Here is a 15,179-nt window from a genome sequence, read left to right as displayed (position 1 = left end):
GCAGGCTCTGCGGCCATGGTTCACGGGCCCAGCCGCTCTGCGGCACGTGGGATCTTCCCAGACCGGGGCACGAACCTGTGTCCCCTGCATCGGCAGGCGGACTCTCAACCACTGCACCACCAGGGAAGCCCCAAAACGTCATTTTAAAGGTCTGAATCTCGGGGTATTTTCTTACATATCGAATTGTTAAAGTGTAAGCAATGTCTTTCAAACAAACTAAAAAAACTAGTTTCAATGTAAACAAGGGCTCAAGAGTCTAAGCCTTGGGCCCTAAGGCTTACAAGAAAATCTGGTTGAGCCTAAATTAAACCAAGCGGCAATTTTAATGACAGTTAGATAGCACCCTATCATCTCCTTCAATTTGATATTCAACAAATAAAATGTGTTTCACTTTGTCTAATCAGAAGCCAGGCACACCTGCTCACATCTTACATTCCCTCAGGTTTTCTGTTACTTGTGGGCCTAAGCTGCCCATACAGAGTAGAACACCCTGCCTTCCCATAACTTACGTCCTAGCCTGGCATAGTGCTGGACTAGTGTGTTGCCAGACCGCAGAGAGTAGTAGGGACAGCTGGTAGAATATGTGTCAGAGGAAGGAGAAATGGAAAGATAGATCAAATGGAGCCAGTACAAATGTCTTACCAGATTTTGCTACCAGCCTAACTATAGCTCAAAACCATTTACAGAGCTCTTCAATCTCACTGGAGAACAAAGCCGTTACACATGGCCATGTTGGCTGGGTACTGCCCACCTCCAGGGAGAACATTTATAGACTTATGGTATAAATTGTGTCCCCTGGAGTTGTGTGACATGGTGGCCTCGCCAGAGAAGCCAAGGGACTCTGGAGAAAAAAGAAAAAAAGAGGTCACCACAGACTATAAGAAAATCATCTACCCCAACCTGGGTCACAACCTGTTTGCAATTGGGAGGCAGTGTGGTTTAGTGGGGAAAATGGGAGCTTCCGAATTACACAGACCTGGATTAAAATTGCAGCCCCACAAATTCACTAATAAATGGGAACTTTGGCAAATTTTTAACTTTTCTGAGGCTCTGTTCCTTATCTGTGAAATTGGACAAGACCACCTGCTTCACAGAATTTTATGTTACCGAAGGAGCCAGGATGATCCTGTGAAAACGTTAAGTCAGATCATATCATGCCTCTGTTCAAAAGCCTCTGAGGGCTTACCATCTCTCCTGAAGTTGCACCCAAAAGCCTCATGATGGCCTACCAGGCCCGACATGATGCGGCCCCTCTTCTACTCTCTCTCTCAGACCTTGTCCCCTCTCTCTCTGCACCCACCATACTGCGCACCTTGCTCTTCCTCAAACAAGGCAGGCACATCTGTTTGGGTGTCATCTTCTCCATGAGGCCTTCTCTAACCATCCTTTTCAAAAGTGTGACCCCTCCCCCTATAAGCCTGGCATTCCCTAACCCCTTCTCTGCTCTCTCTTCCTCAGTGGCATTCATCATACGCCAACCTAGTGTATCATTTATTTTCTTATTCTGTGTATCATCTTTATTCCCCTGCCAGAACGTAAGCTCCACAGAGGGCAGGGCTATTTGTCTGTTTTGTTCATTGCTGAATCCCCAACACATTCAATAGTCCCTGACACATAGTAAGCACTCTGTAATAAATAGTTTTCTGAATAAATGAAAAATGAGGGTTAAGTTTGCAAGGTATGAAAAGCATTTAGCTTTCTATAGTGCCTGGAACTGTATGAATGCTCAATAAACAATAGCAATTTTTATTCTCATCATCCCAAAATGAGGACAGTTTCATGTTGTATTAAATTGGATGAGTTACCTCCTTTAAGCAAGTTTATCTTGGAAAAATGTGAAATGTCTTTGATGAGTGAAATCATGGAATTTATCACAGAATGTAAATGGAAGATGGCACACTTGTTTTAAATAGTCAAATTCAGGATTTAAGTCTGAAGTCATAAAGTAATAAGCTCCAGGTGTGCCTTCCTTTATATAATGGATAGATTTGAGACACTGCACAAATGCTTAACTCTTAGAATTCAAATTAGATGCCCCCTTTCACTCTCTATTACATATAAAGATACTCTATCTTCATTTTGGTCATTTTTAATTGGCATTGGCACCTAATACCTTAGCTTTAAATTCCTCTAATATCTGTCAAGTTGTTAACGACAAGCAAGCACACTGAACTCTGAAAATAAGTTCTTCAGAAACTAAAGAATCTTTTGACAGTATAATAATTACTGCCAAATTTCTCTGCTTTGTAAATTGATTTTCTGATGTATTTTCTCAAAGAGAAGTACATCTGCATTGAAAATCATTGGGCTTGTTTTCTTATTCCAAATAAATGTAAGCAGCTTCTAGTTTTCTATTACTGCTCTAATCTTCATTTCACATCAAATACTATGGCTTTTCCTGTTTTGACATGTAGTGGAATGTACATGGTAATTTTGATTTATTTAGTTTGAAATCCAGTATGTCTTGGTGCACTCAACTTTGGGGTTGTTTAAGTGTAGCCAAACAAAATGAGATATTCTCATGCAGTTAACAGTAATTGCTGTATATTATTAGCAATATTCTTCATAGGGGTACAATTTTAGAAACCCTTAAAAACGCTCATCTATAATTCTTCTACAGTTTGGTACAATATGCATTTAAGCAAGCTAAGACAACAGTGAGGTTTCTTTTGTTTTTTGTTTTTTAAATCATGTCAAGATTTTTGCAAGATTTTTGCATCCAGCAAGTGGACGCCGGGATGATGGTGCTTAACTTGCGATGTGGGCAGAGAAGAATGAATATGCATTTCATTTACAAGCAAAGTGATTCGTTTTCTACCACCTTCCTTTTCATTAACACCCATCCTGTGTTCAGGGATTATTTGTCTCCAAGCAAACCTCACTTGTTTGGCTTTTTGTTTTTAACTCTTTCTCATTGGTGGCCAGATGTGATGTTTTAGAGGCCATGCTAAGCCCTGTGACAACTGTGGGTTCTTACATGGAGGGTGACCTCATATAAGCCCACAGGTTATTTACTAGTCACATGATCGGCTGAACACAAGACCAGATCTGTGCCTTCCGGTACTTAAAATCAACTTCGTAATTTAAGACTTACTCATGTCAAAACATATCAAACAAAATATAATCAGATTCTTAATTGTTTCTGAGCACACACTTTAAAATATAAAATTTATTGGTTTTACTCCATTGTAAAAGGAACACATTTCTAAATATAGAGAATTTGGATAATACATAAAAGCAGGAAAAAAACCCATACACGCTCCCACCATCCAAATATAACCAAGTAATCATTCTGGTATACTTCCTCACACTCTCTTTTCTATGCATGGGTATCTACTTGTCTTTTTTTTCTTAAGAGTTGTAAACATATTCTATAGTCTGCTTTTTTCCTTTAACTAATACATTTCTTATCATCACACATTCTTCTGAAACCAAAATGCTAATCCATTCTTCTATTATTGGATATTTTGTGCGCTTTTCTCAAATTTTTATATAAATAATGTCATAATGTACATATTTATGCATAAACATTTGTTTGTATTTAAAATTATTTCTGTTACTGTCCCAGAAGTACAATTAGGTGGGCAAAAGAAAAGGACATTTTAAAGGATCTTGATACATGGTGTTAAATTGCTTTTACCCTCCCACCAGCAACAAGAAAGAGGCCACAGAAATAGATACTATCATTTTTAAAAGTGTTTCCTAACTCATCAGGTAAAAATGATGTCTCATTTTAATCAACAGTGATTTGATTACTAATAAACTTGAACATCTCTTATTTGCTTGGAAATTATATTTCTTCTACAGTGTTCTGTCAGCACATGTCCCTTACCTATGTATTCATTCATTCATTCATTCATTCATTCAACAAACACTAAATGAGTACTTAGTTCATGTCAGGCCACATCAACTGATGGAAAACAAGAGAAGAATGGACTAGATTTGACTCCCAGCCCTCCATGCCTGCACCCTACAGTTAATCACAGACCAAGAGGAAGGCTAAGTCAACAAAGTAGAAAAAGGGCTATAATAAAGATATGTCCAGCTCAGAAAAAGTACTCCTCATCCAGTCTGGCATGTATACACATCAAGGGGGAAATCTAGGAATGCTCCACAGTCGAGGTGTCAATAGAGCAGATGGACCCTGCAGATGAAGGACAATTTGCTAGTCAGAAAAGTAGGGTGGGGAGGGGAAGAAGGTTGGGAGGAATGGGAGAAAACCATATCCTCAAAGATACAAGGAGAGCAAGAGGATGGTACATCTCAGGAGCTGTACAAAGTACTAATAACAGGAGCTACGATTTATCACGTGCTTAATGTACGCCAGATAGCGATCTAACTGCTTCACATGTATGAACTCATTTAACCTCATAACAACACTTTAAGTAGGAACTTGGACTATCCCCATTTTACAGATGAAGAACTAAGGCCCAGAGAGCTCCAGCAAATTGCCCAAGGGCACATGGCTAGTACGTGGTGGAGCCACGATTTGAACCCAGACGGTCAGGATTCTTAGGATGACTAGAACATAGGGAAATGAAGCAAGAGATAAGTTAGAGAGTTGGCAGGTGGGGCCCAATCATGAAAGGCACACATGGGGCATCTGGGTTTTCTTCCACAGGTGAAGGGAATCTCTTGAAGGATGTCAAGCAAGCAAGCACTATGAACAGAGAGTTGGACGTCAGGGCACTCAGGAAGCAATGTGAGTGTAGGCATACCAGTAAGGGCTGCTGGGGCAGAGGAAACAGGGCAAGAGGGTGAGCTGAGAGGCATCAACTAGGGTTGGATGTGCTTGGATGGGTCCCAGTCTCTTTCTTGTTCAGTGTCTGGGAAACAGGGCCATCATGGAAGCTAGCTTTGGACAGCAGAGGGGACGCCTTTTCTACTGAGGTGAGAAGGGAGGAATGCGAAGCTGTGGATGCAGGGGCATGGGGGAGGTTTGTATCTCGGGACCTCTATATTCTCTGTTAACCTGGAGATGAGGTTTTCTGCCATCCATGGTGGAGAATGGGCGAAGGCATAACTATGCCTTTACCCATCCTTAACTGCTTCTTCATCCCTAACTGCCCACTGATCCATCAACTATCCAGTCTGTCATCTATGCCTTCGATTTCTTGGTCCCTATTGATCCTTTCTCTTCAGCTTATAGACATGTTCATGTCTCTCCCAACTTAAAACAACAGCAAAACCTAGCCGCTGATCTTCTGGCCAGCGAAGTCATCCCAGTGGCATCCATCAGCCTGGCAGGACCAGTCTCCCACAGCAGCTTTGTGAAGCAAGGAGCCACAGCAGTGGTGTTGGGCAGTGGTCTGACCCTCCTTGGACAAAGTCACCCTCCTGGGGTTCCTGGACAACTAGGGGGGAAGGGGAAGGGAAGAGGCCTCAGGAGGAATATATTGATTATTCCTCAAGAGGAATTCCTGATAATATGGCCCATGGGAGCTCAAGGAATTAAATAGGAAAGTAAAAGAGAGATGATCATATGCCAACCTCAAGAAGACAGAATGTGTCATAATGGCTGCAGGGGCCATCAGGGAGTTCACATTTATGGTCAAGACTTCTCCTAGGACTTTTTTCCCCCCTGTCTTCTGGTTTTGTTTTCAGTTTTTTATGTACTGTTGCCCGTTACCTTCTATTGCTACTTGTCTTTTGCCATAAAGACTACACTAGATTTGCTCTTAGATTCTGCAATTTATTTTTCTAGAAAGAAACACTATGCCTTATGCTTGTCTTTGTTTCCTAATAATAGGTTTTAAAATAATAAAATGTCATCAAATTCAAAAAATATAAAAAGTTATATAATGATCTCCTCACCACCTCAAGCTCCAGTCCCACTCCCCAGAATTCTTTTTTCACTCAGCTTTATTGGCATATAAAAGACAAAATTATATATATTTAAAGTGTACAATGTGATGATTTGATATACATATACATTGTGAAATGATTATTAGATTCTGCAATTCTATTTGGAATTTTATCTTGGTTAAGTTGACATTTCCCTAAAATATTTAAAACTTATAACTACATGATTTTCAAAGGTAAGCATGAAATATGATTTTACTCTCAAGATCAAATATGAATAATTCAGCCCTTAGTTTCCCAACTCTCTTTATTTGGCTATTTTATCTGTGGTACAAACCATGTCATCTTCCTTTTCAATTTTTCTAACAATATTCACTTCTTGAAATAATGTTTTATCCTTGAATTTAGCTGTATAACCGTGTGTGTGTGTGTGTGTGTGTGTGTGTGCGCGCGCGCGTGTGTGTGTGAAACCTGTTTTAGTGTTCAATGCTGGTCCAGTCTTTCAAGATAAGATGTCCTCCTTGAGTTCTTAATTTTGATTTTCTCTTCATGTTCTGGAGTAGTTTATGAAAGTAATGGGTTACTTTGAGTAATGTATCAAAGAAACTATATTATAGTCCATTTTCTTGAAGATTTAAAAACATTTCTATTGTCTCCATGTACGAAAAACAACTTGTCCCCAATTTGCTTACTCTCAAAGCACTGAAGATTTGATCCATTTTCTCCTTGCGTTACCTGAAGCCACATCTTTGTGGTTTTTAGGTCACTGGTTCTGCTGGTGGTGGTGGTGTTTTCAAGCTTTATTTTGTGTGTTTGTTTTGCTTTGATGCTCCTTATAAGATTCTTTCCTCATATATGACCTTTAAATTTTTACCAAGGTGTATCTGGTGATACCTTTTCACATATTTTGCTTGGAACGGAGTGAAATCTCTCAATTTCCAGACTTTTTTTTTCACTTAGAAAAGGATTTTTCTTTAAAAATTATCATTGATTATTACCGTAGTTCCACTTGTTCAGTTCCCTCTCTACCTCCATTTCTGCTCCTTCTTTCTCAACATTTTAATCTCTTTCTTGTTTTGCTGTGTTTGAGAGTGTTTCTAAAGATAGTTCTCTGGTTTACTACTGAGTTTTCTGCAGTGTCCAGTCTCCTATTAGCACCTCCTGTTTAATTTTTATTTCAGAAAATATGTGTTTTGCACATTTTAATACAACTCTTTCCCTATTTTGGTCTGTTTGCTTCTCAAAGTGGTCTGCTCTTGCTGAGACCATCATACATCTGGTTGTGACCATTAACTAGGTTCTAAAAACAAATAAACAAAAACCAATTTTTCATACGATAAATCACTTTCGGAATCTGCATGGAACCTCCTACACTGCACGGTTTAGTTTCTCTCTGTTTGTGCAACCTTACAAAGAGGTTTATAGAGCAGTCTGGGCATTGGTGTGGGGCTGCACTTAACCAAATTCCATAGGATCTGTCACAGATGGGGCGTATGTGTATCTGTGGGGGGCGCGTTAAGGAAAGGAGGGATCCAATCATGTCCATCCTCAATAAATGTGCCCAAGTCAACATGAAAGACAGAGGGAGAGACAAGCTTTTGATCTGGAGACCAAGAAGCCAAATTTGGGGTGGGGTGTTGGTAGGGAAAAAAAGATTAAGTAGCAGAGAAAAGGCTGGGAGCCTTGTCCCAGTACCCCAACCACTGATAGAGGGACTAGAAAAGAGCCTCTCCATGCTTGGTGTCCCCAGAATTGTGCAGTCCACAGTCTGTACAACCCTTACAGTGGCCCTTCCCTAGGACCACTTAATGACATAGAAGCCCCAAGATAGACTATTTGGCTTACGCTCAATTGACAGATCGTCATTAAGGCAACTGGGTCTCCTATGCCAGGAAATAAATCAGAAGAGGAAGAAATATAAGTCCATTGATGAATACAATGATTTACTTCCTTATCAGAATCTGAAGTAGGAAAATTTATTACATTTTACTGTCATGTCCTATTTTTTTATTTGTTTTGGTCTTCTATGAAGAATTCTGAGCTTGGGAGAGGGCAGCACTGAAATGAGAATTAAATCACTTATCTGAATCAGAAGTCATAGACACAACCTAGGCAATCGACCGGACTACACTCTGACAGTGGCTGGAACTATTAAACTTCACAATGTCAGTGAGAAATCATTTTCAGTCCAGATAATATAATGAGAACTTGTTCCTGGCTCTTTGTTCTAAACACCCTGTGCTTAAATGATGTAATGAATCCTAGCGTGTAACCACAGAACATCAGACCTAAAAACAGCAGTTTTAAAAGTAATTCAGAAATCCATATGCTGATACCTCATCTATAAAGCATAAATGGCTCTAAATCAAAAATAAAGTAAATATGCTCATCTATTAAGAGTTGTTTGACATTTCTATAAAAAATAAAGGGAAAATGAGCAGGAATGAATTAAGATAAAACAAAATAGGGAAGCTGGCTGTCAGTCACAAACCTAACTTCCCTGCCATTTCAGAAGCCATGTTCTCCACTCTGGGAAGGAGGGAGATTCTCTAGCAAGTGCTGGAGCACAGTCCCTCCTAAGCCACACAGTGGTCACTCCCAGGGTCAAGTTTGCCCAGAGCTGACTTGCAGCAACAGTGACTAGTCACGGTCACAGTGACGTCAGGCCTAAGCCTCCTGCAGGCCGAATTAACCCACATGGTGGCAGCAGGTACAACCAGAACAGGGAAGGGTCTCATACCCAGAGAAAACTCAAATTCAAAAAGATACACCCACCCCAATGTTCATAGCAGCACTATGTACAATAGCCAAGACATGGAAGCAACCTAAATGTCCACTGACAGATGAATGGGTAAAGAAGATGTGGTACATATATACAATAGAGTATTACTCAGCCATAAAAATGAATGAAATAATGCCATTTGCAGCAACATGGATGGACCTGGACATTATCAGACCAAGTGAAGTTAAGTCAGACAGAGAAAGAAAAATATCATATGATATTGCTTATATGCAGAATCTAAAAACAGAAAACAAATGAACTTATGTACAAAATAGAAATAGACCCACAAACATAGAAAACAAACTTATGGTTACCAAAGGGGAAAGGAGGGGAGGGATAAATTAGGAGTTTGGGATTAACATATACACACTTCTATACATAAAAAAGATAATCAACAAGGACCTAATGTAATACTCCAATATAAAATAAAAATTAAAGAAAAATAAATTTCACACTGTCAGGAACATCTTCCCTGATCAGGACACCAAAAAGAGCCTAACCCTCCCCTCACTCCTGCACTCTATCCCCTGCCCTTTTTCCTTACAACGCTCAGCTTTAGCTGACCTATTATACCTTTTTTTTTTTTTCCAGTACGTGGGCCTCTCACTGTTGTGGCCTCCCCCACTGCGGAGCACAGGCTCCAGACGCACAGGCTCAGCGGCCATGACTCACGGGCCCAGCCGCTCCGCGGCATGTGGGATCTTCCCGGACCGGGGCACGAACTCATGTCCCCTGCATCGGAAGGCGGACTCTCAACCACTGTGCCACCAGGGAAGCCCCTAGCTGACCTATTATATATTTTTGTCTATTATCTACCTGCCTCCACTAGAATGTAAGCTCCACGAGGGCAGCCATTCCTGCCAGTTTAAGTCACAGCTTGTACCCTCAGTGCCTAGAACAGGTCCTGGCGCACAGAGGTGCTCCACAATGTCTGTCCAAAGCGTGACTGTGTAAAACACTTGAAGTGGTGCCTGTGACATGGCAGACGTTCATAAACGGTTGTTGAATGAATCCATCAATGAATCAATGCATGAAGGCATGAATGAGGAGGTGAACCCCATCCCATCTTGGGTCCTAGAGCTGCCCTCTCCCCCATCCCAACCCCAGAAGATCTGGGAGCCAGCCATCGGCACAACCACAGGAACTTTATTTACAAACACAAGGCTGGGGCCGGAGGCAGGTGGGAAGGTGGACAGTGGCAAGGATGGAAGTCTCCTACTTCTGCTCCCGCCTCCAGACGATGACCATGCCGCTAGCGTCGCTGGAAGCCAGCAGGCTCTCATCGCAGTTGAAGCTGACATCCAGCACGGGCGCACTGTGGCCCTGCAGCTTGTTGACGGCGGCCTTGGCTGCCCGCTCCACATCAAAGAAATGCACGCACATGTCCTCGCTGCCCGTCACTGCCCAGATGAGAGACCATCAGGAGGTGTTGCAGGAGGCAGCGGGGTGCCCTGCATGTGAAGTCTCTGAGGTGTTGAGGGATTTATGTCCAAGGTGTAAGGTCCCGGGGCTGGGGGCTCTGGGGTGGACCATCCCCAGATGCAAGGTCACCTAGCTGTTTTGGCTCCGCGTCCGGAGTGTGAGGTCTCTGAGCTCTTTGTTGGTGGCGGGGAGGGGTCTGTGTCTTAGGCTGTGAGGTTTCTGGGCTGTCTGGGGGGTCTGTGTTCAAAGTGTGAGGTTGCTGGGGCGTGAGAGTTCTTGAGGCCCAGGAAGTCAGGGCATTAGGATGTCGTGACAGCTGAGCCAGATCAGCACCAGCCCTGGTCCCTGCCCCTCCCTGGCCACCCAGACACCCCAACCCCATGGGACTCACCCACACAGGCCCCCTGGCGGAAGGACATGAGGGGGCAGAAAATGCTGCGTACGGGGTGCGAGCTCTGCTCAATGGGGAAGCTTCTCTTCAGCTGCAGGGTCCCCTCATTGTCCATCACCCTGAGAGGAGGAAGAGAGCGGGTCGGGGGCAGCCTCAGCCCCAGAGGGGGACGAACGGTGGGCCAGTCTTGTGCTTTGTATTAGGATTCCTTCTGCTAAGCAATGGGCTTATTTGTTGCTTTATGCTCGTGGTCTCTTATTTGGTGCTGACCTCTAGGAAGGTCAGAGCCAGCCTATGGCTGACCTCTGGTAAACGCCCATGACTTCAGAGTCTGTAAATACACTCTGTGTGTCAACTCCACCCTGGATCCACAGTTCGTTCCTATATTTATTTTTTTTCTCTCACTTTTATTATTTGTATATCCATCTTGTGTTATAGAATTGTTTGCATCTTAGTAACTCAACTTAATCCCATTTCTGAAACAAGGCAAAATAGAAATAAGTATAAAACCACATATAATAGAAGAAAAACTGAAGGGGTATATGCCCAGGAAGTTTTTTAAATCCCACCTCAACTGCGCTCCTTTCAGAAGAGAGCCATCCAGAAAGGGTAAAGTCAAGAAAGAAAATTTCAATGACAGCAAAGGTCTCAAGGTTGTTCAGACAGCTGCTGGACCATCTGGAAGCACACACATGCCTTCTAGAACCAGAAAGTATAAGCTCCATGTGGCCAGTGGTGAGGGGACGGGAATGGAATGAATGTAACTGGGCATTTACGGGCTTGGTGTTTAACATATATTAACTTATTTTATCCCCTCAGTCATCTCCTGAATTATTCTCATTTCACAGATGAAGACCATAAGGCATTAGAGAGGCACAATGAGGAGTCAAACTTACCTAGTTTTATTCTAAATCTTAGAACTCGTGATGAAACTGCTAGACTGCCGGGTGCAAATCCCAGCTCTGCAACTTAGTATGTGATCTTGGGTAGCTTCCTTAAGCTCTCTGTGCCTCAGTTTCCTCATCTACAAAATGGGTATAAGAATAGTATGTACATTTTAGGATTGCTGTGAGGATTAAGTGAGTTAATATATAGAAAGCATTTAGTACAGCACCCGTCATGGGGTAAGTAGCATGTAAGTATTAGCTCTTTTTTTTTTTAATTGAAGTGTAGTTGATTTACAATATTATATTAGTTTCAGTTGCACAACAGAGTGATTAAATATTATTATAGATTATCCTTCATTTAAAGTTATTACAAAATAATGGGTATATTTTCCTATGCAGGACAATATATCCTTGTTGCTTATTTATTTTATACGTACTAGTTTGTGTCTTTTAATCCCATACCCTTATCTCCTCCCGCCTCCCTCTCCCCACTGGTAACCACTAGTTTCTTCTCTGTATCTGAGAGTCTGTTTCTGCTTTTTTATATACATTCCGTTGTTTTATTTTTTATATTCCACACATAAGTGACAGCATAGAGTATTTGTTTTTCTCTATCTGACTAATTTCACTAAGCGTAATACCCTCTAGGTCCACCCACATTGTCACAAATGGGAGAATTTCATTCTTTTTATAGCTGAGTAATATTCCATTGTATATCTATACCACATCTTCTTTATCCATTTATTTATTAGTTCTAATAGTTTTTGGGTGAAGACTTTAGGATTTTCTATATGTAGTATCATGTCATATGCAAATAGTGACAGTTTTACTCTTTACCTTCCAATTTTGATGCCTTTTATCTCTCTTTCTTGTCTGATTACTGTGGTTAGTACTTCCAATACTATTTTTTTTTTTTTTTGGTGGTACGTGGGCCTCTCACTGTTGTGGCCTCTCCCATCGCGGAGCACAGGCTCCGGATACATGTGGGATCTTCCCGGACCAGGGCATGAACCCGTGTCCCCTGCATCGGCAGGCAGACTCTCAACCACTGTGCCACCAGGGAAGCCCTCCAATACTATTTTAAATAGAAGTGGCAAGAGTGTGCATCCTTGTCTTGTTCCTGACTTTGGAGGAAAAGCTTTCAGTTTTTCACCATTGAGTATGGTGTTAGCTGTGGGTTTGTCATAAATGGCTTTTATTATGTTGAGACATGTTCTCTCTAAATCAACTTTGATGAGAGTTTTTACCATGAATGGATGTTGAATTTTGTCAAATGCTTTTTCTGCATCTATTGAGATTATCATGTGATTTTTAATCCTTCCTTTTAGTAATGTGGTGTATCACACTGGTTGATTTGCAAATAATTGAACCATTTTTGCATCCCTGGAATAAATCTCACTTGATCGTGGTATATGATCTTTTTTATATACTGTTGAATTCCATTTACTAATATTTTGTTGAGGAATTTTGCATCTATATTCATCAGAAATGTTGGCATATGATTTTTTTTATAGTGTCTTTGTCTGGTTTTGGTATCCAGGTAATGGTGGCCTCGTAGAATGAATTTAGGAGTGTTCCATCCTCTTCAATTTTTTGTAATAGTTTGAGAAGAACAGGTATTAGCTCTTGTTTATATGTTCAGTAGAATTCCCCTGTGAAGCTGTCTAGTCCCGGACTTTTATTTGTTGGGAGTTTTTATTATTAAAAATTCAATTTCACTACTAGTATTCGGTCTGTTCAGATTGTCTGTTTGTTCCTGATTCAGTCTTGGAAGGTTGTATGTTTCTAGAAATTTGTCCATTTCTTCTAGGTTGTCCAATTTGTTGGCATGTAACTGTTCATAGTATTCTTTTTGATTTTCTGTATCTCTGTGGTATTGGTTGTTATTTCTCCTCTTTCATTTCTTATCTTTTTATTTGGGTCTTCTCTCTTCTTGAAGATTCTGGTTAAAGGTTTATTAATTTTGTTTTTCTTTTCAAAGAACTGGCTCCTGGTTTCATCTTTTCTATTTTTTTTTGGTCTCTATTTTATTTATTTCCTCTCTGATATTTATTATATTTCCTTCCTTCTGCTGACTTTGTTTATTCTTCTTTTTCTAATTCCTTTAGATGGAAAGCTGAGTTGTTTATATGAGATTTTTCTTGTTTCTTGAGGTAGGCCTGTATTGCTATAAACTTCCCTCTTAGAACTGCTTTTACTGCATCCCATAGATTTTGGAAAGTTATGCTTCCATTTTCATTTGTTGCAAGGTATTTCCTGATTTCTTCTTTGATTTCTTCATGGACCCATTTGTTTTTACTTAAAAAAACCACCAATGTTGTTTAGTCTCCACATGTTTGTGCTTTTCCCATTTTTCTTCCTGTAAGTTATTTCTAGTTTCATACTGTTGTAGTTAGAAAAAATGCTTGATATAATTTTTATCTTCTTAAATTTGTTGAGACTTGTTTTGTGGCCTAGCATGTGATCTATCCTGGAGAACATTCCATGTGCAATTGAGAAGAATGTGTATTCTGTTATTTTTGGATGGAATGTCCTGGAGATATCTATTAAGTCCAACTGGTCTATTTTGTCATTTAAGATCATTGTTGTCTTGGTGATTTTCTGTCTGGATGATCTGTCTATTGATGTAAGTGGGATGTTTAAGTCCCCTACTATTATTGTATTGTTCTCAATTTCTCTGATTAGGTCTGTTAGTATTTGTTTTATATATTTAGGTGCTCCTATATTGGATGCACACATGTTAACAAGTAAAATATCCTCTTCTTATACTGATCCCTTTATCATTATATAATGCCCTTCTTTGCCTTTTGTTATAGACTTGTTTTAAAGTCCATTTTGTCTGATATAAATATTGCTTTCTTGTCATTTCCATTTGCATGAAATATCTTTTTCCATCCCCTAACTTTCAGTCTGTGTGTCTTTAGTTCTGAAGTGAGCCTCTTGTAAGCAGCATATAGATGAGTCTTGTTTTTTAACCCAATCAGCCACCCAATGTCTTTTGATTGGAGTATTTAGTCCATTGACACTTAAATAAATTATTGATATGTATGTACTTATTGCCATTTTACTACTTGTTTTCTGGTTGCTTTTGTAGTTCTTCCCTGTTCTTTTCTTCTTCATTTACTTTCTCTCTTTGTGGTCTGATGATTTTCTTTAGTGCTATGCTTATGTTCCTTTCTTTCTTGTTTTTGTGTATTTGTTGTAGGTTTTTGATATGTGGTTGCCATGGGGTTCATATAAGTTAATGTATAACTATATCTATTTGTGTGTGTGTGTGTGTATACACACACACACACACACACACACACCCCACATCTTCTTTATCCATTCATCTCTTGATGGACACTTAGGTGGCTTCCATACTTTGGCAATTGTAAATAATGCTGCTATGAATACTGGGATGCATGTAACTTTTCAAATGAGACTTTTGGGGTTTTTTTGGATATATATACAGGAGTGGAATTGCTGGGTCATATGATAGCCCTATTTTTAGTTTTTTTGAGGAACCTCCATACTCTTTTCCACAGTGGCTGCACCAATTTACATTCCCACCAATGATGTCGAGGGTTCCCTTTTCTCCACATCCTCACCAACGCTTGTCATTTGTGTTCCTTTCGACTATATGTTCTAGTTCCTTGTTAAAATTCTCACTGTGTTCATCTATTTTTTTCCCTAATTCATTTAGCATTCTTATTACTAATCCTTTGAATTCTTTATCTAGTAAATTGTTTATTTCTGTTTCAAAAGTTGTTTTTTTCAGAGGTCTTCTCTTGCGCTTCCAATTGAGACAAATTCCTCTGTCTTCTCATTTTGCTTCTCTCTCTGTCTCTATGAAATTAGGTGAAACAGTTACCTATGGTGGTCTTGAAGAGGTATCCTTATGTGGGAGCAACCC

At 40.3% G+C, this 15,179-nt stretch overlaps 2 protein-coding genes across 2 annotated transcripts in view; both read right to left on the bottom strand.

Moving 5' to 3' along the window:
• Positions 1 to 15,179, bottom strand: part of EFHC2 (EF-hand domain containing 2) — a 203,088-nt gene that overhangs the window by 43,817 nt on the left and 144,092 nt on the right. Inside the window, 1 exon segment of the mRNA XM_060292248.1 lies at positions 3,822 to 3,827. Coding sequence (XP_060148231.1) covers positions 3,822 to 3,827 — 6 coding nt within the window.
• On the bottom strand, positions 9,717 to 10,888 carry LOC115841204 (WD repeat-containing protein 13-like). Its single transcript, XM_030834973.2, has 2 exons — positions 10,398 to 10,888; positions 9,717 to 9,984 (listed from the first exon to the last, which is right to left on the bottom strand). Exons 1-2 carry the CDS (start codon positions 10,510 to 10,512, stop codon positions 9,800 to 9,802), a joined length of 300 nt encoding a protein of 99 aa, XP_030690833.1. The 5' UTR covers positions 10,513 to 10,888; the 3' UTR covers positions 9,717 to 9,799.

This window comes from Globicephala melas, chromosome X (assembly GCF_963455315.2).
Source record: "Globicephala melas chromosome X, mGloMel1.2, whole genome shotgun sequence".
Classification (NCBI taxonomy): Eukaryota; Metazoa; Chordata; class Mammalia; order Artiodactyla; family Delphinidae; genus Globicephala; species Globicephala melas.
The sequence above is the reverse complement of the archived record's forward strand: the minus strand, read 5'-3'. Positions and strand labels throughout refer to the sequence as shown.

Coding starts and splice junctions, on each gene's coding strand:
- LOC115841204 (XM_030834973.2), bottom strand. CDS start 10,512: ATGGACAATGAGGGGACCCTGCAGCTGAAGAGAAGCTTCCCCATTGAG. Junction 9,985..10,397: donor CCGCCAGGGGGCCTGTGTGG/GTGAGTCCCATG, acceptor TCATCTGGGCAG/TGACGGGCAGCGAGGACATG.